At 42.4% G+C, this 27,115-nt stretch overlaps 1 protein-coding gene across 1 annotated transcript in view; it reads right to left on the minus strand.

Moving 5' to 3' along the window:
• Positions 1 to 27,115, minus strand: part of ttyh2 (tweety family member 2) — a 64,216-nt gene that overhangs the window by 27,247 nt on the left and 9,854 nt on the right. Inside the window, exons 2-3 of the mRNA XM_084567653.1 lie at positions 18,532 to 18,704; positions 9,674 to 9,785 (exon numbers count right to left, since the gene is read on the minus strand). Coding sequence (XP_084423779.1) covers positions 9,674 to 9,785; positions 18,532 to 18,704 — 285 coding nt within the window. The remainder of the gene's footprint in view (positions 1 to 9,673; positions 9,786 to 18,531; positions 18,705 to 27,115) is intronic.

Raw genomic sequence — 27,115 nt, forward strand, 5'->3', positions numbered from 1 at the left:
TGCTTGTGTGGGAAGCCTTTGTCCAACTTTTTCTTTTTCTCTGAGGAAAAGAAATCCCAAAAACTGGCCAAAAGCGAGATTAGCCAAACATGAGGCTGCGTGGGGACAGGGCTCCGCTAGCACAGAGCACGAAAACTGTGGGTGAGTCCGGGTGAAGAGGTCCATTTGTGGCAAACGGTTCATCTTGGAAAACAGCCAGGAATATATATATATATAGAGAGAGAGAGCCTAGAGGTGAAATGGTAGGTTTTCTGATGCTGCAGCTACTTTTTGTCAGACTATTTTCCAAAGTGATATCTCACTAATGAGACCGATAGTTTGTTTACCCGTTTAAGCCCTGTAATCATAGAGCAACTAATGCATTCCCCAAGGGGAACTGTGATCCTCTAAGCAACAATCAAAACAACATACACTCATTTATTTTGACATGTCACATTTTTATTTATTTATTTATTTTTTATTTTACTTGGTCGGCCAACTCCACATTATACGGTGTGTGGAGCAGATAACTCCTGTACAGGCGCTAGCCATCTTCTCGGGTTTAATTACTGTGTGCTTTGCTCGAAGGGAGAAGTTGTTTACATGGAAGTGGTGTTCTCAGAGACATCCTGCTATTTGATAATTAAAAAGGGTTCTAAATGCTCTCATTCAGCTCCGGGTACTTGGCATTCACGAGACAGACAACTCATATTGTTGCCGTGTTTGTCAGAGACAGGGTTTTTGCCGAAGCCGAGACGTGGAGAGGTTGGGTGGAAATAATTAGCCGGGTTTGCATTCAACGTGCGGCCCGCGCTGGATGGCCCGTGGAAGAACCGAGAGAATGAAAAAGGGAGCCGAAGTTAAAGGGAAGGGAAGAGGAACGGCACACACAATTGATTGTTATCCGCGGCACTTCTAAAAATACGTCTTCACAAATCATTCACTGTTGTTCTCGCTCTTTAAAATGTATTTTTTCTTTCAACAAGTAAGAAACGTTGGACATGTTTCCCCTACAAATCATGTGTTTACAAGGATGTATTGAATTTTAGTGTTATTTTTTTTGCTGTTCCAGAGGAATGATTTTTTTTATTATGGGCTCTAACTACACAGATGAGAATCCAACAGGTAAGAAAGGTTTGTTGAATTCACAATAGCACATATATATGTATTATAGATAAATGAAAGTTAACCAAAAACTCCCAACTTTTAACATGTATTTTTCTTAAATTTTTAAAATATATTTCAAAGGACGACTATTAGCTGTGAGGCTAGGAAGCAAGGAAGAGAAACAAATCATGGTACTCCTGAATCAAGCTTATCCATTGGTCTACATTTTATTCACTGTGGATATATATATATACATACACATATGAACGTAAAATCACCCTCTGTGTGCTCTTGAAATGTAGTTTTGAATCAGCTGAAAAGCTCCTGACAGAGGTCCAAGTAATGGCAACAGCCTGGGAGACGCTGCCAAAAAAAACAAACTGGCTGGCCAACAGCTGACCGTCGGTATGTTGCGTCACAGCCTTTGGATATAAAATGTAGTAACTTCATCGTTTATCATATAAGACGTTTATGTTGAATTTTATTAACTTTAACACATGATTTTGCGAGTTATAGCAGAAACACTGTAACCTTTGACCAAGAAATTTTAGCTGACTCCATCCTTGAGTCCAAGTAAATGTTGTGGTAGATCCATAGAAATTCCCTTGATGTATTCCTCAGATGTAATGTTCACATGATTATGACAGACAGCCGGCTGAGGCATAAAAATATACTGGAAAAAAATGTACACTGATCTGCCACAACATTAAAACCACTGACAGGAGAAGTAAATAACATTGACCATCTCGAGGCAATCCAATGTTCTGCTGGGAAACTTGAACCTGGCATCCATGTGGATGTTACTTAGACATTTAGCACCCACCTAGACCAGACCAGGCACCCCCATCCCATAGTAATGACACTCCTTGATGGCAGGATGCAGCCTGACACAGACACACACACAAAAACAGTTTAGGAACAACTCAAAAAACATGAAGAACAGCACAACCTGGCCTCCAAATTCACTAGATCCCAAATTGATCTACAGAGGCCCCTCCCCTCAACCCATAGGACCCAAAGGCCCCCCACTAACAACATCCTGTTGCCAGACACCACAGGACACCCTCAGAAGGCCCATGTCCATTCTCTGATGAGTTACAACTGTTTTGGAGGCACAAGGGAGACCGACACAATATTAGGAAGGTGGTCATAATGTTATGTCCGATCGGTGAAGACTGTTACAATTGAAGCTTAGATTGACTTCCTTTCCAACAAACTAAATATTATGCCATCAGAATTACCTGAAAGATGACACACAGAAGTCTAGCCAAAATAATGGCTCTAGTGTTTGGCATATTTCAAACAGAACTGTAGTGAAGTTTTTTTATCGGATCACTCATCGATACGTCTTCCTACCCACGCTGAGCTGATGAAATCGCAGATGAGAAAAAAAGGCGTGTATCTGATCCTCGCCTCGTGTGTGAGAATCTTATCTGAAATGCCCGGGGAGACGGCCAATCCAGCTAATCTCTCCTACGTCTTGGTCTGATCCTCGGCGCCTAAGTGATTCGCACTGACCGAGAAGATATGACTCCCAGTGCCAGTCTTTATCTCGGTCGAATGTTTTAAGGGTACGGAGGAGCCTAAACAAACACTTTAATGCGCAGCGTGTTTAGAGCAAAGCTGTTTAACTGTTGGATATTTGTTCCTACGCGCCAGAGGGTAAACGACAGACAAAAGAAAGTCTGAGAAACCAAAACAGGTGACATAACTGTGACAAAAGACACGTAGCCTCAGGCTGGGGACATGACAATGTGGCGTCAAGCTTCAAATGTAGATTCTAGCTTAAGGAAATGCAAGAAAATATAGATCAGTGACCATTATGTAAAGGTTTCCTTTCACATGAGTGTGTTTTTATTTTGAAGCCCCTGAGCGATGTTCGAAACAGAGGCCTGGTCACGCAGCCTAAAAATTTTCTTTTCCTTTCTATTTATATATTCCATCTTTACAGACCTATGTGTATGTGACAGGTTGAAAGATTATACAATCTCAAAAGACTGTTAACAACACCGGTAACTCATGATATGAAAAAGTTAAAAAATGACCAGTGACGTTTGGTATAATATGTTTAAAAGTAAGGGGTTAAAACGCTTGCACGGAAAGTAAAAATAATCATGTGCTTAGAAACCATAATGGCGTCTAGAACTAGTAATATTAGAATATAATATAATATAATTATCTTGCATCGCTCATTATTTCTTATTGTTTAATGTGCCTGTGATGAAGTGATCTGGGTTCGATTGCTTTTGTCTCCACCTACGCAGTTTACGGGGAGTCGCTACATTTCTCCCTCACTCCAGTAAAGCTACTGTTGAAGAAACACCACTAAATCACCCAATGTTCAGGTACGTCTGTTGTCAAATTCACAGAAATAGTAGCTACAGTTGTCTACCACATGTTAATTGTAGTAAAAGTAACGTAAAGTAAATTAGAGGCGAGTTTTGATGAGTGAAGTGTGCGTGCACGAGGCAGAGCTAGCTCGCTTGCTAGCCAAATTCTGTTAGCTGTCTTGTGCTAATCGATTTAGCTTTTCCGTAATTATTTCTGGTTTTATATGAAGTTGAACGTATATATTTACTTAATATAGTTTTATATAGTCAACTTGTGTTGTTGTTATGTCAGTTTCTTATTTCTTTTACTTGTATTTGCATTTATTTATTAAAAAAAATGGTATTTGTGTTCGCTAAAATGCACTCCAGTAAAGCTACTGTTGAGGAAACACCGCTAAATCACTCTCATGATCATTTTTCCCCATATTCAGGGGCGTAACATGTACTTGCAGGACACATAGAAAACAACATTACTCCTGTTAGTCAATTATAAAATAGATTATACTTTTTTTTTGTTTGTTTGATTTTTTCACCAGAGAGATCAGAATTGGAAACAGACAGCCTGTTTTTTTTTGTTTTTTTTTTATATCTGTCTGAGATTCTCAGACCACTACATGACGTCTTTCTCCAGAATTGGATCTCTATCTTTAGGCCTGTTGAGGCTGGCACATAGCCTCAGAGGAAGTGATGTCTCACAGTCGGCCCTGCGAGCATGAAACTCAGGATGTGAAAGAACATTTTTAATATAGGACAATGCTTTGTGATTTTTATTTTTTATTTTTTTTGCTTCTTTGGAACTAAGTGCTACGTAACAGAACTGCTACTGAGCAGGCATTCAAGAATTACATCCACTTTTGTCAGAACCACTTGGCAAATGAGCGTATTTTTTTAAGTAAAATGAGAGAAGAAGTTGTAGGATTAAATCTTTCTCCTGCTCTAACATATTGTTTCTGCTTGATAGTGGAGAGAATGTAGTCAATTAAAATTGAATGCGGGAGCTAGAGCATGAAATGGAACATGGATCTGAAGTGGCCATGGCATCTTGTCAAAGATAGTAACCATCTTCTCCGTTGCCCAGCAGAACCTCTACTTAAAAAAATATACCTCCTTTTTCATTCTGATACTTGACGAGGATGTCCAGCAAAGTAGTTTAGATGAAGCTATGAGCATGAATTTAGTCAGTTCAGCAACTCTCTGAAGGTCTGTAATTCAGTTCTTATTAGAGCAAATGTTCTGACAGAGGCTTGGATGAGTGGGAAGTGGTTTGGCTACACAGACAGACCTCTGGCCCAGAATATCAGTCCTTTCTCCCTAAACTTTACAAAATTGCCCATCCAAGCATAGTAAGGTAAACAAAGTTGGCAAAACATCCATTAGTCACATCTTAATTTTACACAAGTATTAGTCCAGGAGTCACAGATGGCACACTTTCAACTTCCTAAACAAGTGAAGATTAGGTGGTGCCTTATCTTGTAGAAAGTGACACATTTATCTCTTAAGAATCACCAAGCCCAAAAATGTCTATCAACTGTAGGGTGGAGCAGAAATGACGCCTTGGTCTGCTGTGTTTTCTCAATAACATACTCCGTCAGATTTCCATGGAATCCCAGGCATTCTTTTCCACTGTCACACCCACCTGAATGTTCCCAAAGTGTTGTATCTAACAAAAAGGTTGCACCACTGCCTTAAGATGCCTCTCCTTTACACCAACAGAGGTACAATGCGAGCACAAAGCAGAATCTTCCTCAGATTTAAAGAAATTTTACACAAATTTCCAATGTGAATACCTTTCAAAGGATGAAAGTGCTTCACCTATCTGTCTCCTTCCAGTCGTCCAGAATCCTCAAGTCAAAACACCTGTATTTCAGTCGACTGCATTCAGGATGTCTTAATAAATATCAGCTTGGACCAGCCCAAAGCAGCCCTTCTCCCTGCACATAAATGTTTTGTGGGGCAATGTTGGTCAGGAGTATCTCCATTGGGAGTTGATTATGCCCTGGCGAAGATCTACTATACCAGGCCAATCAAATTGTTCGGGTGAACTTTATGATGGATAGTGACGGACAGAAGAGTAACAGTGACGTAGTAGCTCAGGTCATCTGAGCACCATGGACTCGATTGGTTGTAGGACCATCCAATTGTGTGCAGGGGTACACACCTCACAATGAAATCCCAATGCCCTCTTACTAGACTCAGATTCTAATAAGATTTGAGTCAGTTTGCGCCAGGCTACATAAACATAGGTGAGTGCAGGAGCTTTAATCGACTGTTAAATTTAGAGCTTCCCCTTAAGCTTTTCTTCCAGATCATTATAATTCACACACTCATAAGGGCTTGTGCCAAACATCTGTGCTCAGGGCTCCTTAAAACAATATAACGACACATCAGGGCCTCTGAGATATTCTTGAGGAGCACAAGATATCTGTGCCTGTTTGTGTTTTCTGCAGGCATTGTACTGTATATTTCCTATAGAAATTGAAAACATGGCTCAAGAACCTGCTGTAGGTAACTACAGCAGGTTCTTTCGTGCAGTGGTCATAAATCTGGCTTTACTGTGTATCTCCTATTGACCTATATGTTGATGTCACACTCTACTTTAACAGTATCCCAGGATAGTAACAAAAACAAAACAAACGCCAGGATCTCATCAAATTTTGTGGGAAACACTGGGTGAACCCTCTGTAATTTCACCCCATTCTCCATTTTGTCAGTGCCTGGCTTCGCCAACTCCTTGATAATTCAAAACTGGTGGAGCGTGTGTGGTACTTAGGCAGGCAGGGGATACCTTGGCAGACCCACCTGTCACTCAAGTGACCACGCCCTAAATTGTCCTATAGTTGGGCATATTAACATGGAGGTCTTTGCAGATTGAGTTGCTTGACAGTTTGCCTTTCAATAACTAACTCCTCCATTCATGACAACTGTACGTAAATTATATCAAGCACTGTGGTTGCTTTGAGTGACAAGAAGGTGACCTCACAGGTTGCAAGCTGTCTACCTCACCTCCACTCACATTTCAAATCTTGGACCATTTTTGGATGAGCCAGGAGTTAGGCAGAGTCAGGCACCGTCAAGATGGTGGCGGCCAAAGCCACCACATTGGGCTTCAAAACTGCTCTTTAGGAAACATTTGTATGACATCAAAAAGGTCTTTAGAGACTGACTTCCTTGCATTTTTTGGCTCTTGTGTTGGCTTCTTTTTTCAGCCCCAGACGTTGCCGCTTGGTGAAGACTTGTCATAAATGACTTGGATTTGCCCAAAAAAGTTGTCAATTAATTCCCTATTTTTAGCGTTGAATGTAAACAAACTAATTAGTCCTGTTGCTTTTTGTAGGTTGATGAATGTGATGTTCATCAACCTTAGCTGTGCGAGGTCGCCTCGGTGGTGTGCGACCAGAAGTAATCCTGCGACAGTGTCGGCGCGGGCACGGACCCCGGGTGACTTGCTGTCGAAGAGTAGGGATTAAGTCTCCATCTGCATTAATGGAGATTAATGTGGTGGTATGTGAGCCACTCAGCACGGTGACTCAACATGGCCTCAGTAATAAAGGCTTTGCTGAGAGGGTATAGAGCCCGCAGCGCAATCACGGTCGCACTATTTTGAGGCGTGTTGGGACATCTTTCGCTGGAGATTGGGGGAAAATGAGCTCAAAAATTTAATGCAGTGTTGCTTTTAGCTCCCTGGCTCTGATATACACACATTATAAATAATTTAAACAGGAAACATGTAAGAAATCCGTCACTGCTCATGTTGGATTATCAGTGAAGCTGTCACTTGGGATTACGTCTCTTGTGGCGTACATTAACCAGTGAACCGTAAACATGTTAGCCTTTTTGATTTACTCCATTTCACCAATAAAACAGCACGTTACGCTTGTGTTACTATAATTCCAAGATAGCATTTCTAGATTGATGTTCACTTATTGTAACCTATTCATCTTGGAAAGCACATTCATTTCTCAATGTCGTATTAGCAAGCAGAAAGAAATAATTAACATATAGCTCATCTGAAAGCCTGTCAGTGCGCTCTTCTGGGAGGTGTGAACTTGTGCAAACAAATAATTGGACATGGTTGCCTTTATTTTAGCCTGTCATTATGCGTGTGAGTGCAATCGCCTATGTGTGTGTGTGTGTGTGTGTGTGCGTGTGTGCATGACTGAGTTCATTGCGCGCAGCTATAGACTGTTAAGGAGTCTAATTCTTGAGCGGGACAAAGAGCCCAGTGTGCCACACACAGTTCCCAGTCTCCCCCCACCTAATCAACCATGAGCCCAGGAGACAAAGCCCTTTGATTGGGAAGAACAAGGAGCCGTGCTAGCCCGTCTGATTGGCAGAGTCAGGACTGAAATCGGTATTGAAACCATTGACAATGAAGGCCTCGCTGCCCTCTGGCCCACACAAATGCCTTTTAGCCCAGCTCCAAGAGAGTTTGAAGTGAGTTAGCTCACAGTATAAGAGAGAAAAGGAAGGAAGTCGGACTCATTGTTGGTTAGATGCTTTTTTCCTGTCCTGTTGATTAGCTTCGGTCTGGAATATATGCTTATGATGTGTTTATGAATGCGCACTGAAACACACAGTAAGAACGTGAATTCACTTGCATACTGAAAGTAGACAGACATTGCTTTGAAACAGGCCCTCTTAAATCTGGAAACTGGCCAGCGGGGATGCTTTATCTGTTCCGTAATGGGAGTGATGTGACAAGCGTTTAGCCACATTATTAATAACTCTATTGTTTTGGAGATGGATGTTGTGAGGGGTTTTGGCAGCGAGGAATCACCAGTGGACGAGGTTGACGTCTAGGTCAGTCACTGAGCATTTGGCCAGAGCTCAAACACAGTCTGGATGCGGGCCTAAAACATAATTACAAACATGCATATTTCAACACCATTCTCATTATAAGCTTTTTAGAATAATGCAAAATAATAAGCTACTTACAACACAAAGGGACTGAACGACAGAAAACCTGAGGTGAACTTTCCCAAACAATAAGTGACTGATATTTACCCTGATTGTGTTTGGTGTTGGATGAAAGACACACAAACACACCAAGAACATTTGGCAAGCGGCCTTCGGGAGTGGGAATTGAGGAAGCCAGCGGATCCTCAAATGGCCACTTCTAATTCTCTCTGGCTCCAAATCTGAGTCAATCCCTTATAAACCTCCTTGCTAAAATGTCAAATTTTACAGCAGAAATAAACGTGTTTACAGCCCGGTATAAAACAGCTCTATAGCTAACTCCTCCATTCATGACAACTTTACGCGAAGTAAGGGTGTGGCCGCTTTGAGTGATGGGAAGGTGACCTCACAAGTTGCAGCTCAATTCACATTTCACCATTTTTGGATTAGCCCGGGAGTCAAGAGCTGCCAAGTCAAGCGCTGCCAAGATGGCGGAGGCCAGAGCCACCACACTGAGCTTCCCAACTGCTCTATAGGGAACCTTTGTGTGATGTCATGAAGGGTCAGCCCAACTTTTATACAGTATGCAGGCAAATGTTAAGTTATTGAGAGCTTGGCTAAATCAAGTCCCCATAATATAAGTTAATTGGACACTTACAACACTTCAGCAGAGTTCCTTACACAGCCATAAATCTAAATTTTGAAGACTAACTGTACGGGTGCCAAGTCAAATCCCCTTATGAGTCCTTTCATAAACAGTTTTTTAAGTTTAATACTACATACATTTGAAAGGAACACACTTCTCCATGTTTGACTCTTGAAAAATGCCTTGTCATTAGCGCAGAATTCGCAACAGTGAGCCACATTTGGACGTCTCCTGATGGGCAGGTAAAAATAGAAAACGATCATGTACACACACTGAGCTGGAGCGACTGCAGCCCTCTGTTTTCTGCCGAGGCCACAGAGGTTGCGAGAAGGTGGTGCGGGCAGAGTGTGTGCTGTGTGGGATTTGCCTGGACGGACTGTGTGTGTGTGTGTTTGTGTGGAGAGAGGCTGTCAATTTGTGTGCAGCCGTAAAAAGCTATAAAAAGACCGTAAAAAACATTTAGAGGCATGCTAAACTGAGTCCGCCGGGCTTTCCTTCTTTTTCCGGAGTGTGTTTGTGTGTTGTGTGTGAATGCATCCCATCACAAGCAGCTTTTCAGAAGCCTTCATCCAGAGTTGTTTGTTTCCTGCTGGACTAGCCACTCATCTTTAGACTGTGTACGACTTAAAATACAACAAATATCAACTGAATGTTCTCAATTTATTTCTATGAACTAAAATATGGTGCCGTTTCATTCATTAAGGCTTCTACGTACCAGACTGTCCACACCACCCACTGTGTGATTGGCGTTGTACAGAGAGTAGGTCAACTGGTATACACCGTCATTGGTCTCACTGTTGCCGTAGAAACCCACACCCACTGCGATGCTGCAGAGAGAGGAGAAACGGAGGGACAGGTAAGCTTTTGATAATTTAATGAGTAGAGCAGAGTATAACAGCAGACATGCTTGGCTTTTAAATCCTGTATGACCAAAGTGATGCCCTTTACAGTCAATGAATCCCAAACCTAAGGACCTTGCTGAATTTAAAAAATGTGCAACACCCCCCAAAAATTTATAATTTCCTTTCTATTTTAAGACAACCCTGCAGTAGGAACACACTACCTACAAGCAACATGGCACAACAGAAATGAACCCCTTCACAGCATTATATGAATATTTCATACCTTTTGTCACTCTGGAATTAGGTCATTATCATAAAGCAGTATCATCAGTTTCTCTATCAAGTGTGACTCTTGGAAAAATGCAAGAAATACAAAAGTAATGAGGCGTGCTGGGATAATCTCTGAAAGGAGACAGTAATGTCATTTTCAGTTAAGTGTCCGACAGTACGAATGAAAAGGTCCAGCTGCCAAGTTCCTCAAATATACCTATTCGCTCGTCGCCTACTATTTTGTAGCTGGCCGCTAGTGGACGAACGAGGCTGTGGTTGCCTAGGTAACCCGCCTCGAAATATTTCTAGTTTATGGACTGCCTTCACCGATCTCTGTTTGAAAAGAAAATGCCGTCAACGTTGCCACCTCTTCATCTTGGTTCACCCAAAGCGCCAAGCCCGTTGACTGCATGGTGAAATTGGTGGTAGACAGTGTTTTATTACAGTATATGTTTTTGGGAACTTCATGTGCTGGCATCATATGACGTCAATCAAGTATATCAGCCGCTCCCACTGGTCGTTGCCTCAAAAGCATCCCCTCAAAGTTGAGATCTTCCCCTTTAACGTCAGACTCTTCGCTTTCTTCCATAAAATACACTTGTGCTGCACTTTCAAGCACCGTGTCCAACTCACACAGTCCATCTGTACTGACTTCTTTTGATGCAAAATAATAAAGCATTGCTACGTGAAGATAAATATCCAAAATCTCGTGTGCAGCAAACCTACTTTTAAATTAATACTCCCAAGCAAACCTCTGAAATGAATTTACTACAGCATGCAGCAAATATTAAACACACTGCATCTAAAGGGCACTGAAGCTGCGAGAGACTGTTTGGATTTCTGTGTTAATTTATGTAAACCACACTGTTCGAACCAGAAATTATACAATATGGGCTTTTGGAATGCGTGTGCATAATTTGAAACCACTTTTGCATATTCCGGCGTCCAAGGATTTAATTTGTTCAGCTGGAGCATCAGCACAAACAGGGGAACCACAAACACACTGTAAACACACACTCTTAAGTAGTTTCTCTGGGCTTCACATTCTCCCAGAGCGCTGTCATATTTTGCTGCCATATGACAGGTTTTGGAAGCAGCTACACATTCATTATCTACAGAAACCCCACAAGTAGATCTGACTGAGAAACATAACAGCACTTGAAGGCCCTGGACAAGAATCCTCCTACAGATAACAATGTCCGTGCACATCAAAAACCAGGCACGGAAGGTCACATGTCATATTGGTGAACAACAGAAACAGATGCAATATAAAAGCGGGGAGTTTTCCGCAGCGTTTCATACCAGAGGCAGCCTGCCTCAAATGAATTATACGTCAAAGGAAGTGTTTTACCCTTTATGAAATAAAACATGAACTGCAGAGTCTAGACCGCTAAGTTAATGAACGAAGATTTTATTCGCACACATTTCAACGTACTTTAAAGAGTCAGAATCAGCAAGACTTGGGAGATTACAGGGCTTAGCAACTCTGGAGGATATTCTTTATAAACCCCCATTGAAGCAGTGCAGTGAAACATAACAGTGCAGAAGTAAATCCTATCATGCTGTGCAACGACAAACACTGAGAAGCTTCAGTGATCCTCGGAAGAGACTCCGAGATCCTGTTTTCTCTTGGTTTTCAAATGCATCTTGGGCGACCAGCCAAAGGAGGACAGCACTAAATCCAAGCGTAAACAACCTCTAAGACTCACACTGATCCAGTCACTCAAAAACCACCTGCCAAGGTTGTCTGGGACGCATATGACCACATAAGCTTTGGAAGTGGAAATCCTCCCCAACCAGGACGTAACAGCAAAATCAGTGAAGAAAGAGGTGGTTGTTTTGATGACCGAGCAAAAAAAGCCTCCAAACACTGAGAGAGGCACTCATGTACAGTTCATCGGAATAGGTGTGTGTACTGGAATATTTTTGTCTTCTTAGCTACCAAGTGCAAAACAAATCTGGCGCTTGTCTGGCAACATACAGACGTAGTGACTTTACACTGGGCCCTCTGAGATTCTCTGGGACCTAATGTAAGCAGTAATAAATTTGTACACAAGCAGTCAGGCTGGGAGATCCATGGCAAACACAGGTGTGAGCAATGATATTTCTCGGCTGTCGGTTTGTGTTCAGATCACCGAAAAACATTTTAAAAACCAGGTGCAAACCCTTCTACATCACCAGATAAGGGCTTTGGGTCCTATGGGTTGAGGGGAGGGGCCTCTGTGGATCATCTCACAGATACTTGATCAGTTTGGGATCTAGTGAATTTGGAGGCCGGGTCAACACCTTGTGCTGTTCTTCAGGCTGCATCCTGCTGGGGATGGCTGCTGACATCAAGGAGTGTCATTGCTATGGGGTGGGGCTGCCTGGTCTGGTCTAGGTGGGTGGTACATGTCTAAGTAACATCCACACGAATGCCAGGTCCAAACGTTTTCCAGCAGAACATTGACTTGTCACAACAAGGTCAATGTTATTCACGTCACCAGTCATAATGTCATGCCTGGTCGGCGTAGACTCGTCCCTGACGCTCTGAATAAGTGTTAAGCAGAAAAAGGACACTATAAGTGAGTAGAACTTTCTATAATATTCGACTGGAATTGCTAAAATCTGGCAGAGCTGTTAACTCTGGTGGTGGTCGAAGCAGAGTGCAGGTAGAGTGGAACAACAGGAGCTAATCAGTACAACAAGGATTGAGTCTCATTAGCTGCCCCCCTGCAGATGAACCTCCCACTTGGCAGGTTTTACAATAACCTTCAGGGCAAGACATGGAGAGAGACGGTGGGAGATACTGTATATTAAAGTCTGAGAAGGCAAGAACAAAAACAACAGTATGGAGAAAGACAGGAAGGCCAAAAGAGCTGGACACATAGTCTATATATTCAGACGGAGACATTTTGCAAAAAACAATATGACGTGAAACCTGAGAGTAAGACATTCGGACAAACAGAGCAAGACAGAAAACAAAGAACTAAACAAAGATATCTTCTATATATTTGCTTCCCCCTCTGCAATGCCAGTTCTCTTAGTGCTGCTCCCTGAAATACCTCCAGTCTAATCCAAAGAGAAAGAATATCAGAGATTTGATTAGGCGTGTACTGAGCAAAAGTCCAGCCTGTCACACTGATAAATGAAAAAGAGGATAAAAGACAGTGATGGAAATTTAGAAAAAAAAAAAAAAAAACTACAGCCCGTAGCAGAAAAAGGCCCTCGGCTGCTTTAAATAGACTCTGACATGTTGAAATACGTGAGACTTTGACCTAGAATGGCAGCAATGAATCTCCTGAGATGGAAAAATATAGACAGATTGATTTTATATTTTATGCTTAACATTGCCCTTCTGAAGTCGTTGCTTGGGCTGCGTCCAAAAAAAAGACCTTAACATGCACTGTAAAAGACAAACAGCTCCCTCCTTCAGTACCAAACTACCATGGATATATTATTATATTATAATAAACAGTCAGTATCTCAGTCCAGATGTCCTCAGCATGAGCGGCTTGATCAGTGATGCTACACTGTAATTACAGACTTAATGTGCTACTACACTATGGGCAGGGCTGCAGCCACAACTGAGTGACATCTGCTCTGGATTCACCAGTGTTAATTAGGACGGACATCACAGCGTATCAACTCCAGCCACTGTCAAACTTAATTAGAGTGGAGGACGGCGAGACTTCAGGCATAGGGGAAAGGAAGAGGCTGAGAAGGAGCACAGAGGAAAGGGCAGCGACCTCAAAGGGGAGAGAAGAACAGAATTAGCGAGACAAGTGATGAATCCGGTTCTCGTCTTCAGTACAAGTCCAGTAAAAAAGTCCACCGGGCAATCACATCCAACCTCAGTTTTATCCAGGAGACTGACGTAATCGCAGTTGGAAATCAAATAGAAAGCTAATTTCCCACCGGTTTTTCCTCAAACTTAATTCACGATATTAAGTCTTACAACTTATCAAGTCAGACCATGTAAGCTCTTTAAATCTATTCCAGACGAAGACAGGTCTCTCTAAAGGGATTACTATTGAGAACTGGTCGAGATTAAAAAAACATATAGAAAACCAACCCTTCAGAAGTATCTGACATATAGTGACACTATTTTTTATAGTATATAATTTGAAAGGAGTTTACACTTAAAGCTGGTGCTTCAGCTCAAGGCTACACAGAAGTGCAGAGCAGACAAATGAGATGATTTTGTTTGATGTATGCATGAAATCCTATTTGAAGTGCTTTTATATGATATGTCTCGCCTGTATGTGAGTATTTCGCCCAACACTGACAAAAAAAAACTTGAAGGACTTCTTAACTATAAATTGGAGTTAGTTAGTTCCAGGAAAACAATTTGCAAATGTTGATGACTCATCCTGCACTTGGGGGCGTACAATGAAATGCATGGAAGATGCCTGCTCAGGCCGTTAGAGATGACCAATCAGAGTAGAACTGACTTTTTGGGGAGGGGTCAGGCTACCTAGCTCTGTTTTTACAGGAAACACGTAAATGTGCAGAAGCAAACAACTCAAACTTTACTGCACAATGGCTGCTACCTCCAAATGACGAGATTTAATTAATCAATTAGCTACTTACCGTAGCTCCAGCTGAAAAAAAAAAAACAACAACAAACCTGCTTTTATCTGGCTTGATCTGAAATTACAGACTCAATTTCAAGGGGTAAAACTGCATATATACTGTATGTTTTAAAACAGATTTAAAGTTTAACCCGCGACCGAGGCAATTAGTTTGTTGGGTTTCTCGAGATCATCGGACAGCATGGGCCAGTTTCTCCAGTCAAAATGTAAAAAAAAACAAACCTTGATGAACCTTCTGCATATCGGTACACAGCTTTAGCCACAGTTACCGCGATCCTTGCCCCCCCCCCCTCCCCCGCTAGTTGGTGCTTTCAGCTGCATTTCTAATTTTGATTTGGCAACATAAATCTTTAATGTGGAGAGGACCGCCACATTTTAAGAAACTGCGCATAAAAAATTAAATTCCATAATGAAGTCTAGTTCACATGAGAAGCCATTTGCAACCCTCGACAGAGAGAACCCACAGAATAAATGTGTGACATCAAGCTAAGTACTGTATGATTAGAGCCTTAGTGCTGTTTTACCGACGGGAGATTCAAGGGTAATCTGACATGCTGAATGTTTGTCTTTGTGCTTTTAGCGACCAGCATTTACCTTGAATTCAAAAGCTCTCCAAAAACGGAGAAGCCACATGGTGATAATATGACTAAAACGGATGTGGCGTTGTTGTGCTTCGATTCCATTACAGAAAATTTGGTGGAGTTGCCGTGTGGAATTTTAGAACAGTTCCAAAGACATCAGTGTCTACTGCCTCATTTTTTATGATTTAAGGGCGTAATTCATGTTCTAATTTGGGAGTAAAAAATATCTAGATGTTTAAGGGAGTTTTTCAGATCTCACTCAGGCATGTTGATAAGGACAGGGAGACATAGTGCAAAGGAAACATACTGTAGAGCCAAAGTTATCCTAGCAGGGACGTGTATTAGTGGAGCTGTTACTGAATGTTACTGAATTTGGGTATGAGCTTTCTTGCGCAAAAACATTTCCTTTCAGGGGAGATGGATTCTCAAGGGATGTGAAAGATTGTGAGATCACAAGTTGCGTGCTTGAGGCTGAACCATAGTGGTTCGACCAATCAGCATCACATATGGAACTACTGGCAGCAACTGCCGTGTTTTAGGTGCCCTAAGCCCTAAGAGTGGCTATTATGTGCAAATATTCCCAACAAAGGTGGCAATAATCATCTACCGCCATGCTAAATTCCTAGCTTGCTACAGTGACTGCTTGCTAACTTTCAAAGCTCTTCAGGTAGCGGTGATCTCCTACAATGCAAGTTCATTGATCTGGTTTGACAAAGCCCATGACGGATGTTAATTCATCCAGTTACCCGACAGTTTCATAGGACATCAGTGACTTCTCTAGTGGTAATCACAACCTTTTAATTTTCCAGTTGCTGACGTTTCCAGAACTGGTGGTGGATGCTAAGTTTATATTTTTATTTTTTGAAGATCCTTTTCATTACGCCATTGCATTTTCTACATTAAACCACTGGCGGTGGTGTTCTCACGGCTCATTGCTGATGTTGAACACCAATACTATTACTACTTAAGTCATAACCACCACTCATGTTTTCCATTTGAACTCAGCATAAGTTTCCTCTTTGGTGCTCCCCTACAATGTCATGCACGATAGTTTGTCATTCTGCTTGGCTGTGATAGTATGCAAGCACTTAGTGAACCCTCTTCCGAATAGTTTCCATAGATCTCATGATTTTTTCGGTATAACCAACAATCCGACATACAACATTAGCAAATAATAGCTTTCTGTTTTACAGTTTATTTCTTCAGTTGCATTCAGACATGGGGGCAGTCGCACGGATAAGGTTTCGCCAGAAGTGCTGAGGTTTCAGGATGTTTTACACAAACCACGGCAGCACTGTGCGTTTAACAATGAACTGTCTCTGGAAAACATGGCCGATAATGATAACGCTCCCGAGGCTTAATTTAATATTTCCCACTGATTGTTAAGCGTGGCCGTCACATGCCTGAGTGTCCACTCTTCTGGCGGCTAATTTAATTATCTACTTTGTGAGAACAGCACACCTCATCAACTGACTTAATGCTGGTGATTTAAGCGCTGATTATGTTGCGTTAGTCCATGTCTCTGTTTCCGTAAGTTTATGACAAACTGCAAGACGATCTTCGGTAAGGGGTTCATGTTTGTCAGCAGCGTGAATGGATGATTTGCGGCGGCGGAATATTAAATGAATGAAAAGTGGGATAATGAACTGCTCCAGGTTGTCTGTGTAGCAGCTAAAGGCTGCGATGCTACTGTCATTAATCTTTATATCGCTGCTAAACTAATGTCACATCACATCAAGAAAGTTTTCAGTTTAGCATCCAGGAGCCTCCAGCCAAAACAAATCTACTGCAAAGCTCCTCCACAGTTAAATCTGCGAGGAAACACTAATAATAATAATAAAAAAAACATTTCTTCTCCTTTAGTTTTGACAACCTAAGTGGTTTATTGAACACATCCAGTTTTTTATACACGATTCTTAAGCTTGCTATTCTCTACAGGTTACTACTTTTCTTTCTTTCTGCTTTGTGTTCGCGAAGCACAATCTAACGAGGCTAAGGAAAAATGTAATTCAAGCTCACAATTAGTAACCTCCACCCTGTTTTCCCTCTGTTGCATTAGGCTGCATTATCCTTCCAGCGGTGAAAACAGGAGCTTTATATAGAAGCAGCTTATATAGGATATGCTTGATAAACCCTATAGTATGCATTATGCTGGGGGAAATGTTATTTACACGCACTGAATGAATCAAACTAAAGAGCCATCATAATTATACCCAACAATGTACTAATTTTCCAGACCTTTATGATATTCCTTCCTCAGGAGTTGGAACATATTTGGTACGGTATTGTGCTGTTTCAAGTCAAACGTATATAATCTCCATCATTTTATAATATAGATATAGTACTTATATTGTTTTAAAATATTATTTTCTTCTACCTTATTTACTTACAGTAGCATACACTAATGTAGATTTTTCAATGTGCAGTATATATTATGTATATAAAAATGTACCACCTACACCTTTATGCATCTTCCAGCAGGCTGTCCTGACCAATAATGCACAATCACACTTGCACATTGTCAGCAGAATATTGACAGTACACCCACATCAGGATGCTTCCACCCCAACGACGATACGGTGCGAGTGTGAGAGTCAGAATGCCAATGGGATATTTTGCTAATACCAGGGTAAACTGAGTGCGGCATGAATTATACAATGGTTGTGCCAGTACCCGGCTCCTGTAATAGAGTCCAAAAGGAGCCACATTCAGAAAATACACGTCCTAATGTTCACTCCTTCTTTCTATATGACATTTCTAAAACCGAAAATGCACCGAGGTCATCAAAGAGATTTTTATCTACATCAGTGTCTCAGAGGAAAGAGCGAGGCTTTGCAGAGACAGATCAAAGATGGATCTCATCAAAGGATGGAAGTACAGAACACTAGCCATGCTACTGTGGAGCCAAAATTATCAAAACTACTTGCAGAAGTGCAAATAGAACAAATAGAAGCTCAGGATATTGAATCAAAAAAAAAGAAAAAAGTGGACGGACAGGGATGCAGACCAGAAAGAGAGAGCCTAAACATTTCAAGAATACAAATGGGAAAACAAAGACAAGCAGACAAACAGCAATATAGTAAAGACAAATATACAGAGAGTTTACGCGCTGTGAACTAATAAGTTCTGAATCTCATGTGGGAATACAGAATGTGCAGGGACTGTGCAGTGGAAAAACAGCATGCCACTCCCTGTCAGGAATACAGAACGGCCAATAAACAAAACGGGAAAACACACAGAATGCGACCAACGGCGAGCGTACGTGCGCTGCAATCACAGTTCATCATAACAGCTTGATTCTCTCACCATGTGATGAGGCCGGCGGCGACGGCCGACCAAGTGACGCAGCAGGAGTTGGGCTTCTTGCTTTCCTCCTCCTCGTCCTTGCGGCAGCAGCACAAACAGCTCAGGTAGATGGCCAGGCACAGGAGGTTGAGGCCGAGCCCTGCAGCCGCCACGCAGCCCAGGAATATAAGAGACTACAAAAAGAGAGGAATGAAATGACACAGTTGGTTTACTTTGGTTCAACTTCGTTACAGGCAGCATATGTTCAGCTTTAACAAAAGTACCTGTATTTTACTGCAAATACAAAGCCTTACATTCAAAGTTTTATTCAAGTAAAAGTCAGGAAAATTGCAGCATTTTTCACAAAAGACCTTTTGATTCAATATTGTGGGGAAATCCAGGACGGCACTGTTAACAGTGGTCATATTCAAGTGTTCCAGTGAGATATTTTTGTCTGCCTGCGACCAAAATGTACTCAAAGCATCAAAGCAAAAAGTGCTTTGTGGATATTTGTATATTATTGGATTATAGAGAGGCATTTAAATGAATGTTAAAGTTGGTTATGGATGAGCTAATCGTGAAATGAAATGAAACGCAGGTGGCATCAGACTGAAGTGCTTGAGAAAAGTACCTCAGCACTGTGGATGTTAACTTGTACGCCTCGAACCAGAAGACAGGCGAAGTTTAGAGCGACGCTAGCTTAAAATAAAACTCAAGGTGTTAGCGAGGAGACATATATTTTATCTACAGGATGTGGCGGAGACCAAAGTGGAGCTAAAAAAAAAGAGAGAATACTGGTGCACTTACTCGAGTGGTCGAAAACAAGACATTGGATTTATAAATACTGAACCGTTTCCTGACATGTTTGCCATAAAGTGTTGTTTTGTTATTTCATCCACTAGTCTTCAAACAAACATACAACACTGAATAGTTAAAAGTTGTCATGGAAACTAGTGGTTCTCTGCTTTTTAGCCAAACAAGGCTTCTTTTTTTTAACCACTAGTTATGATTTTTTCCCAACTTGGAAATAGGCAAAATTCTGAGCTAAGATAGGTTAAGAAAAAGGATGAGGCAGGAGTCGCCTTAACCGAATATTTTCCATTATTGACCGTTTTTTTAAAAACTGTGATGGAAAAATCTGAAGGCCATCTGTCATTTTGACAGATTGCAATTCACACCCCTGACCACTTGGTGGCGAGTGATGTTATTAATTGTCTCTTGTCTCTAATCGCAGTTTCCACTCCAAACATCGCAGAACTTTTGTCAGTGCTTGATTTCCTGGTACACCGATTACACTGATGCACACGTCAGAGCTCAGCTATGTCTATGCGGCTAACGGCTACCAAAATGGAGGAATCGGATGAAAGCACGTTGCTAGGACTGATGGAAGGCAAATTTTATTTTAAAAAACTACCTGATGGAAGCCTTGATAAAAGCGGAGTTTTGTGCAAAAAAAATAAAAAAAGTTTGCATACCACTGAAGCACTTCAACCCTACAGTGCCATCTACAGTCAATGGGTGCCAACTAATCGCTTTTAGCGCTAGTAGTTCCGGGGGCATTTTTATGACCCTGTCAGTCAAAATGACAGACAATGAAAAAGTCTAGCGCAACATTGTTTTCCTGACGATGTGGTGGAGACCAAAGCAGAGGTAAAAGGAGAATGATAATGGAAGGACATTGCTCAGGCAGCTAGAAAATGGATATGAACGCACATAGTGTCTACTGGTTGGGCAAAATGGCGAATGTTTGCTACCATGTTAGACGTTGTTTTGAAGTTCTCAAGCAGCCAAAACATACTTTAATGCAACTAACCAATAAGCTTTTACAGTGATAGCGCTAGCGCTCTCTAAACTTTCGGTGTTTGCATGAAGCACTGGACCACGTGATTTACCAATTACAGTTGTGTATTACAATCAATAATTTCAGCATTAGGCCAGTTGTACAAAAGTGGTTCCTCAGTAATATGTTGGCTTCCATATAACTATACCGCCACGCCAATTTTGCGGTTTGGTCTTGATTTAATCAGACAAAATGTAATTTTCTTCTGTTTAGCAATGTCTCTCTGTTTAGATCATTCCAATGTATGGTTCCAAACAAACAATTTCAAACTTCCTGTCAAGGCTTACTGTGACTGGTGCGATAATAATACACATAAAAACTAATGAATATGTCTGCACCAGCTCCGGTAATAAGGCCAGCTGCATTCTATAAGCCTGTCTCCAGCTGGAAAAAACAGACACCTCCTCATACATCTCTGCATTCACTTCTCTCCCTCTCATTCCTCCTTTCGCCCCCCCACCCCCCCAATCCCATGCCATCCCATCCCACCTTCTGTGAGAGATGGAGTGTGATGACAAAAATAGCAACGACTGTCGTAACAGCCTCAAATGAATTCTGCATCCATCTGTGAGCAGATGGGTTTATTCAAGCTCAGTCCCTCTTCTCAGTCCCCCCCCCTCTTTTACTCTTCCTTTTTAGTTTGTCAGAAATCTTTTTGGTGCTGAGCCATCTGTTCTCGTGCTGCGATGTCATGTGTCCTGCGAGTCAAGTGATGGGATTAAAACCCAGAAACGGAAGAATCTGCGGGATTATGCCAGCGGCTCCTGTTCAGAGCCAGGTAAACTGTAAATTGAAACAAGTTTATATAATCTGACGTGATCCTCACACCTGCGAGGTATGTGTTAATACCAGAGATCCTTTTATCGCTTTTAACATTTCCTCCCTTCCCCCCACCTTGTCCCATTTCATGCTTTTCATGTGGAGGGCCACACGTGGTCATAAAAAAAACAGAGGAGGTGTCATGGCAAGGACAAGGAGGTCTATCAGAAAGTTCAAAACCAGAAGCAGCAGTAAGTGGCTCCAGTCACGTGGACGATTTTATTTTAACCTAATAGAAATCATCCTGATCAGAGCATCCAACTCAGCATACACCGATCAGCCATAACATTATGGTAATAATACTGTGTAGGTCTCCTTTGTACCTCCAAAACTGTTGTGACTGGGCCATCTGAGGATGTCCTGTGGTGTCTGGGTTGAGGAGGGGGCCTCTCTGTAGATCATCTCACAGATACTTGATCAGTTTGGGAATTTGGAGGCCAGGTCAACACCTGTTCTTCGTGTGTGTTTTTTTAGTTTTTCCTAAACCTTTTTTGTCTGTGTGCCTGCTGAGGATGGCTACTGCCATCAAGGAGTGGGTGGTACATGTCTAAGTAACACCCACACGAATGAATGCCAGGTCCAACAGTTTCCCAGCAGAACACTGTAGTGTCACAAGATGATCAATGTTATTTACTTCTCCTGGGGAGACCAAATCCAAATCAAACACGTGTTCTCCAAAAAAATCATGTGCAGAAGGAACGTATTTATTCCAACCAGAGAGAATCATCACTTGGTTCAAGTGTTTATTTGGTTTTTAGGTGCTAATTTAATGGATTATCAAATGTTTACACCACCCCTCTCACCATCTGTTCTGATTGAGGTCATTAAATGATTTTTTTTGTTCTGATTGTGCCATTATTCTGATTATTAATGGAACACTAGTGTCCGTGTAAACACAGCCACCGACTCCTCAAATGTCTTACATCCTCGAGTGTCCCATAAAATGTAATGTGTAAATGGATGGAAATTTAGCGCCCCAGGTTGGATAGACGGGACCGTAAAAATGTGTTAATTGCCGCACTCAGACAGATGGATGGCAGCGCGCACCAAGGTGAGACAAAGAGAGGAGCCCCCTCTGTTGTCGTGAGGCGGGGTGGGGTTTTTGAATGATGAGAGTTGGCACAAACCGGGTGTAATTGAGGTGAACGCGGTAAATGAGATGGAGATGTGGGGCGCAGGTGGATAATTTGAACAGAGGGGGGGATGGGTGGGAGACAGCCTGGGATTGTTCAACAAAGAAGGGAAAAGAGATGGGGAAAAGGGGGAGGGGGGGTCCTGCTTAACGCACAAACAGTGGGCCACCCAGCCGCTCCTATCGTCATGGTAACGCGCAGGTTAGTTGGTGCCCTTGCGTAAAGGGAGGGCTGACGAGTGAAAGGGCGAATTATCACAGCCTATTTGAATTAAGCAGCATGTGACAGGCTCGCCTCAATTGCCGTGCCTCCTGTCTTGTGATTCCTCTGCAGCCAGGCAATGCAGAGAAAGGAGGGAATGTGGCAGAACCAGTGAAGAAAATGGTTCACAGTTGACAGACCTGGGACTGTTTAGGGACCATGAAAGGAATAAACTTTGGTTTTCATGGTAAGTTTCGTGGTGTTTGGAGCTCTTAAACCCTTCAGAACCCGCTGTATAATTTTAAAAGATGCATTGCACTTAAAAATGAACTCTCAGATGTATTCTCTTTAGAGAAATATTTATACCAAGGCTGCTTTTAAAGCAGTTATAGCTGGGGAAATACTTTCTTTCTGTCTGTCACTTTGTCTCTCTCTCTCTCTCTACTGTTCTTTCTTCTCTGTAGTAGAGCGCAAAAATAATGGCTTCTGAATTATGCAGAATGCATTCAGCGAAAGGACGCACAAAGAGACCGCACATGTACACAACCCCGTCCTGGAACCATCACTTGTGAAGTACTCCAACCTTCCATTAAGTTCAAAAACACCATTTATCTTTTACCGACCCGAGTGTGCACACATTCGCTCTTTGGTTAAATCAAATTGGCAGCTCTGACCATTTAACTGCTACCTAAATTAGGTCTGAGTAGTTTCCCATAAAGGCAGACTCAATACGTTAACACCCTTCTCCTTACTTACTCATTGCTCACTCAAGAGGCTGCACTGTCTTCTCTCTTTTGTTTCTTCCCCCTCCTGATACGCGGGGGGTGGGGGTGAGCATGAGGCTGGAGGCGATGACAAAGGAAAGAAAGGAAGGAGGATCTAGCTGAGCTTTAAGAGCGGAGACAGGAACGGGAGAAAGAGAGGTGGTGCAGGCGAAGGGTGACTGAACGACAAAGTGCGTGTTTGCACGTGTACGCATTTGTAATGGGAAGCCGGAGACGGGGCGACCTCGTCCACATGACTCCTCATTGCTCAGTGCGCGGACCCGTTTCGCTCCCATTACAATCCCATTGTAGATGACTTTGCCCTGGGGCGGGAGTGTTGCATAATACTTGCATTCCCAAAAAAACACTGCTAACGCAACAGTCCCAGTGTTGAATGTACATAAAAGAACAGAAACGCACACAGCAACACAAATCAGTTATTCCCTAGGCCCTAAAGAATGACTAATAGACCCATGTCGGGGATGACACATAAGTGAACTCGTCAAAATTAACACAAAAATACTTTTCCGATGAACTTTTGAGGAATCTGTTACTCACAGATATTATCATGTGGCCCCTGCATGAACTCTACAAAACGCCCATTTAGTATACACCAACCAGGCATAACATTATGACCACCTTTCTAATTTTGTTAGTGGGGCCTTTTGGGTCCTATGAGTTGAGGGGAGGGGCCTCTGTGGATCATCCCACAGATACTTGATCAGTTTGGGATCTGGTGAATCTAGAGGCCAGGTCAACACCTTGTGCTGTTCTTCATGTTTTTTTAGATGTTCCTAAAGCATTTTTGTGTGTGTGCCTGTGTCAGGCTGCATCCTGCTGGGGATGGCTGCTGCCATCAAGGATTGTCATTGCTATGGTCTGGTCTAGGTGGGTGGTGCATGTCTAAGTATCATCCGCACGAATGCCAGGTCCAAAAGCTTCCCAGCAGAACATTGCATTGTCACAAGATGGTCATTGTGGTTTTAATGATGGCTGATCGGTGTATAATAAACCATGGAAGCGGCCTACACACACACTCGCACTTACGCCTACAGGACAAAGGGAGAAACGTAATGAGGCCATAATAAACTGGTGCAGAAATGACCTAGAGGGCATCGGCTGAGTCATTTACACTCCCTCAAGTCCCATCAGAGGTATGATGAAAGCCAATGGGAGGATGACAGCACAGATGGGGCAGTGAGATGAACGACGATGATGCTGTAATGGGCTATTTCAAAGCCATCTGGAAAGTATAACAAACAGGTAAGGAAAAAAGTCTCAACAGAATAGCTGTACCGCTTCCAAACACGAGGCATTATGAAAATGTAGTGAAAGGCGACGAGGCTACTAAAATCACAGCTGAGTAGAATCTGTGCAGCTCAAGAGAACATTTGTGGAGCTTTAGTCTCAGTGTAAGAAAGTGACTGTGGGAGGTATAATACTGGGGTAAGATGTGAAAGTACATATTTAAAGTTTTAAAGTCATGGTTCGTAAATCAGAGCAGTGATCTCTAAAAATGTCAATGTGTTTTTACCCAGAATAACCCACCTAAATATATAAATGAGCACTGCAATGTTACTAGAGCAGAACAGATGCAAACACACAACAGCGTGTAAGTGCTATAAGTGCTATACAGTATGTGCCTTATGCTGAGGGCCCATTGAAAATCAATTTTAAATACAGAAGAGTTAACCATAATTAATAGATAAAGATGGAAAGCACCTCCATCTGTTCCAGTGCATCTGTTAAGCAGGACTACTTCTTGTAGCAGAGGAATTCCACAAACTTGGAGTGGTGCTAAATGCATGCTAAGCGATATGAAGTGTCTTCCGCAAGCACTGCTGCTCCACAGCAGGTGGCAGACAGCTGTGCGTAGGTTGGGAAGGTCCCCGCAGGCAACGTGTGCACCAGCGTACAGTAAACGAATGGACAGTGACATTCTTTCGGTATGATGGGGTTAAACGGGTGTCAGGTCAGTTACGGAAAGAAGAAGACATGGGAGAAGAAAGGAGTTCCTCCTTAAAAGGTCAAAGCTGAGTGGGCAGCAGCAACCCAGATTTGCTGTTGAACCTCAGTGAAGAGGCTCTTACTCTTTTATATATTTTTAAGGAAACCAATGATATGCTGTCTTTGTTGTCACCTTCACACTCTTTCTCTTTTAGACTATAATCATTCAATCTCACTAAGAGGATCAGAAACGTTTCTTGGACGCTTCCCCAATTCAGTTTCTCTCTTCCTCATCACCAAAGATTGTGAATTCACAGAACCTAAGTTACATTAGTAACTTTTTACCTGCTGGCTCCACTGTCCTCCTAATGGCTTTAGACTACTCCATCTCCAGTCAAAACTGGTTGATGTAAAAACAACATTGCACCAGATTGCAAACTGCAAACTACAGAGAGATTCACCTGACATGCACAGGCTTAATCAGCTTTGCGTGAACCAACAGAAGAATATATCAAATGGATTTTGATTTTGGATGTAATGGTCCTGTATGGAACTATGTCCACAAAGCCTAAACAGACATAATCACCATCCTTTCAGTACGCCTCACAATGGGCAAACTGATCGTTGTGTTTTGCTTTTTAAATGAGCACTCCTTTCAAAAGCAAAAGCAGACAGAAGACGTACTGTGAAGCAGTCACAAATTATTCCCTAACATTTCTTTCTTTAGTACATTAAACATTCTGCATGGCATAACACAATGATTACTTGGCACCACCATGACGGGTTAAACTGAGGTCGCCGAGTGCCCGAAATAGTATCACCATGAGGGCAAAGCCCCCCTATCCAAAGATGAATGGAGCAGCCCAACTTGCTGTCTTCCTCTGTGCTGCTGCTGCCTGTTCCACTCCGACACTCTGGTGAATGCCCCCAGGGACTGGGGTCCTTTCCAGCACAGTGCACAAGGCTGAGGCTACCCATGTTCACAGCTGGGATGCCATTAAGTCCCACCAAGCTGACCCATGGGATATGGATGAGAAGAGAAGGGAAGGGAAGGAAGGAGGGGGTTCACTGCCTTTTTCAAATCTGTGACACCGTGTCAGGGATGTACTAATACCAGTATAGCTAACACAAACATATAAACAATAAAACAGAACTCATAATCCAAGGAATTTCCAAATGCTAGCAGCGGGAAACAGCAACAGCTAGACTACCTACTACAGTGGCCTTGATAACTTGATAGCCAGCTATTCCCAGTTATCTGGAATTTCATCACCTTCTTTACAACCCAGGTCTGACATTCCCTACTGTCACTGAACCTGAAATGGAAATGCACTTTTTCTGAAAAGGGAGGTATTGGTGCAACACTTTGGTGAACTGCTTCTGGTCCTTCCATAAATCCTTAATGAACCTCTTGTCAGTAACTGCCCCACAATGCGGGCCCTGCTTAGGAAGACACCTTTGGAGTGCGGTGAGGCGTGTTATCTCTTCTTCCTTGACACCCTCTCTGAACCTAAAGCCCCAACCCTTCCCTCAGGGGAGTCAGGGGTCACGGTTTTGATTCTACACCCCCACAACAAAGGGAACCCAACCCCCAGCTTCCATGGCAGAGCAGCCTTCCATTGACGGGAAGGGGAATGCAGTTACATGAATCCACTTGTCCCAGTTCTTGAAGCTTTGGCGAATGGTGCGCATGATTTTTGATATGACTTGCTGACACATCGCAGTTGATGGCCAACAAAAATTATGACGCCAAGGAAATGTGAAGTAACACAAACCCCAAGCGCCGTGGATAGCCATTCACTGCTGTCATTTCTCATTTAAATGTTGTTAGATCAGGATGAGGGATGGACATACTGCCTTATTAGTGCAGACCTCAGCCATACCATCTAGCCAATCAGGTG

Source organism: Chelon labrosus, assembly GCF_963514085.1.
Source record: "Chelon labrosus genome assembly, chromosome: 19".
Classification (NCBI taxonomy): domain Eukaryota; kingdom Metazoa; phylum Chordata; class Actinopteri; order Mugiliformes; family Mugilidae; genus Chelon; species Chelon labrosus.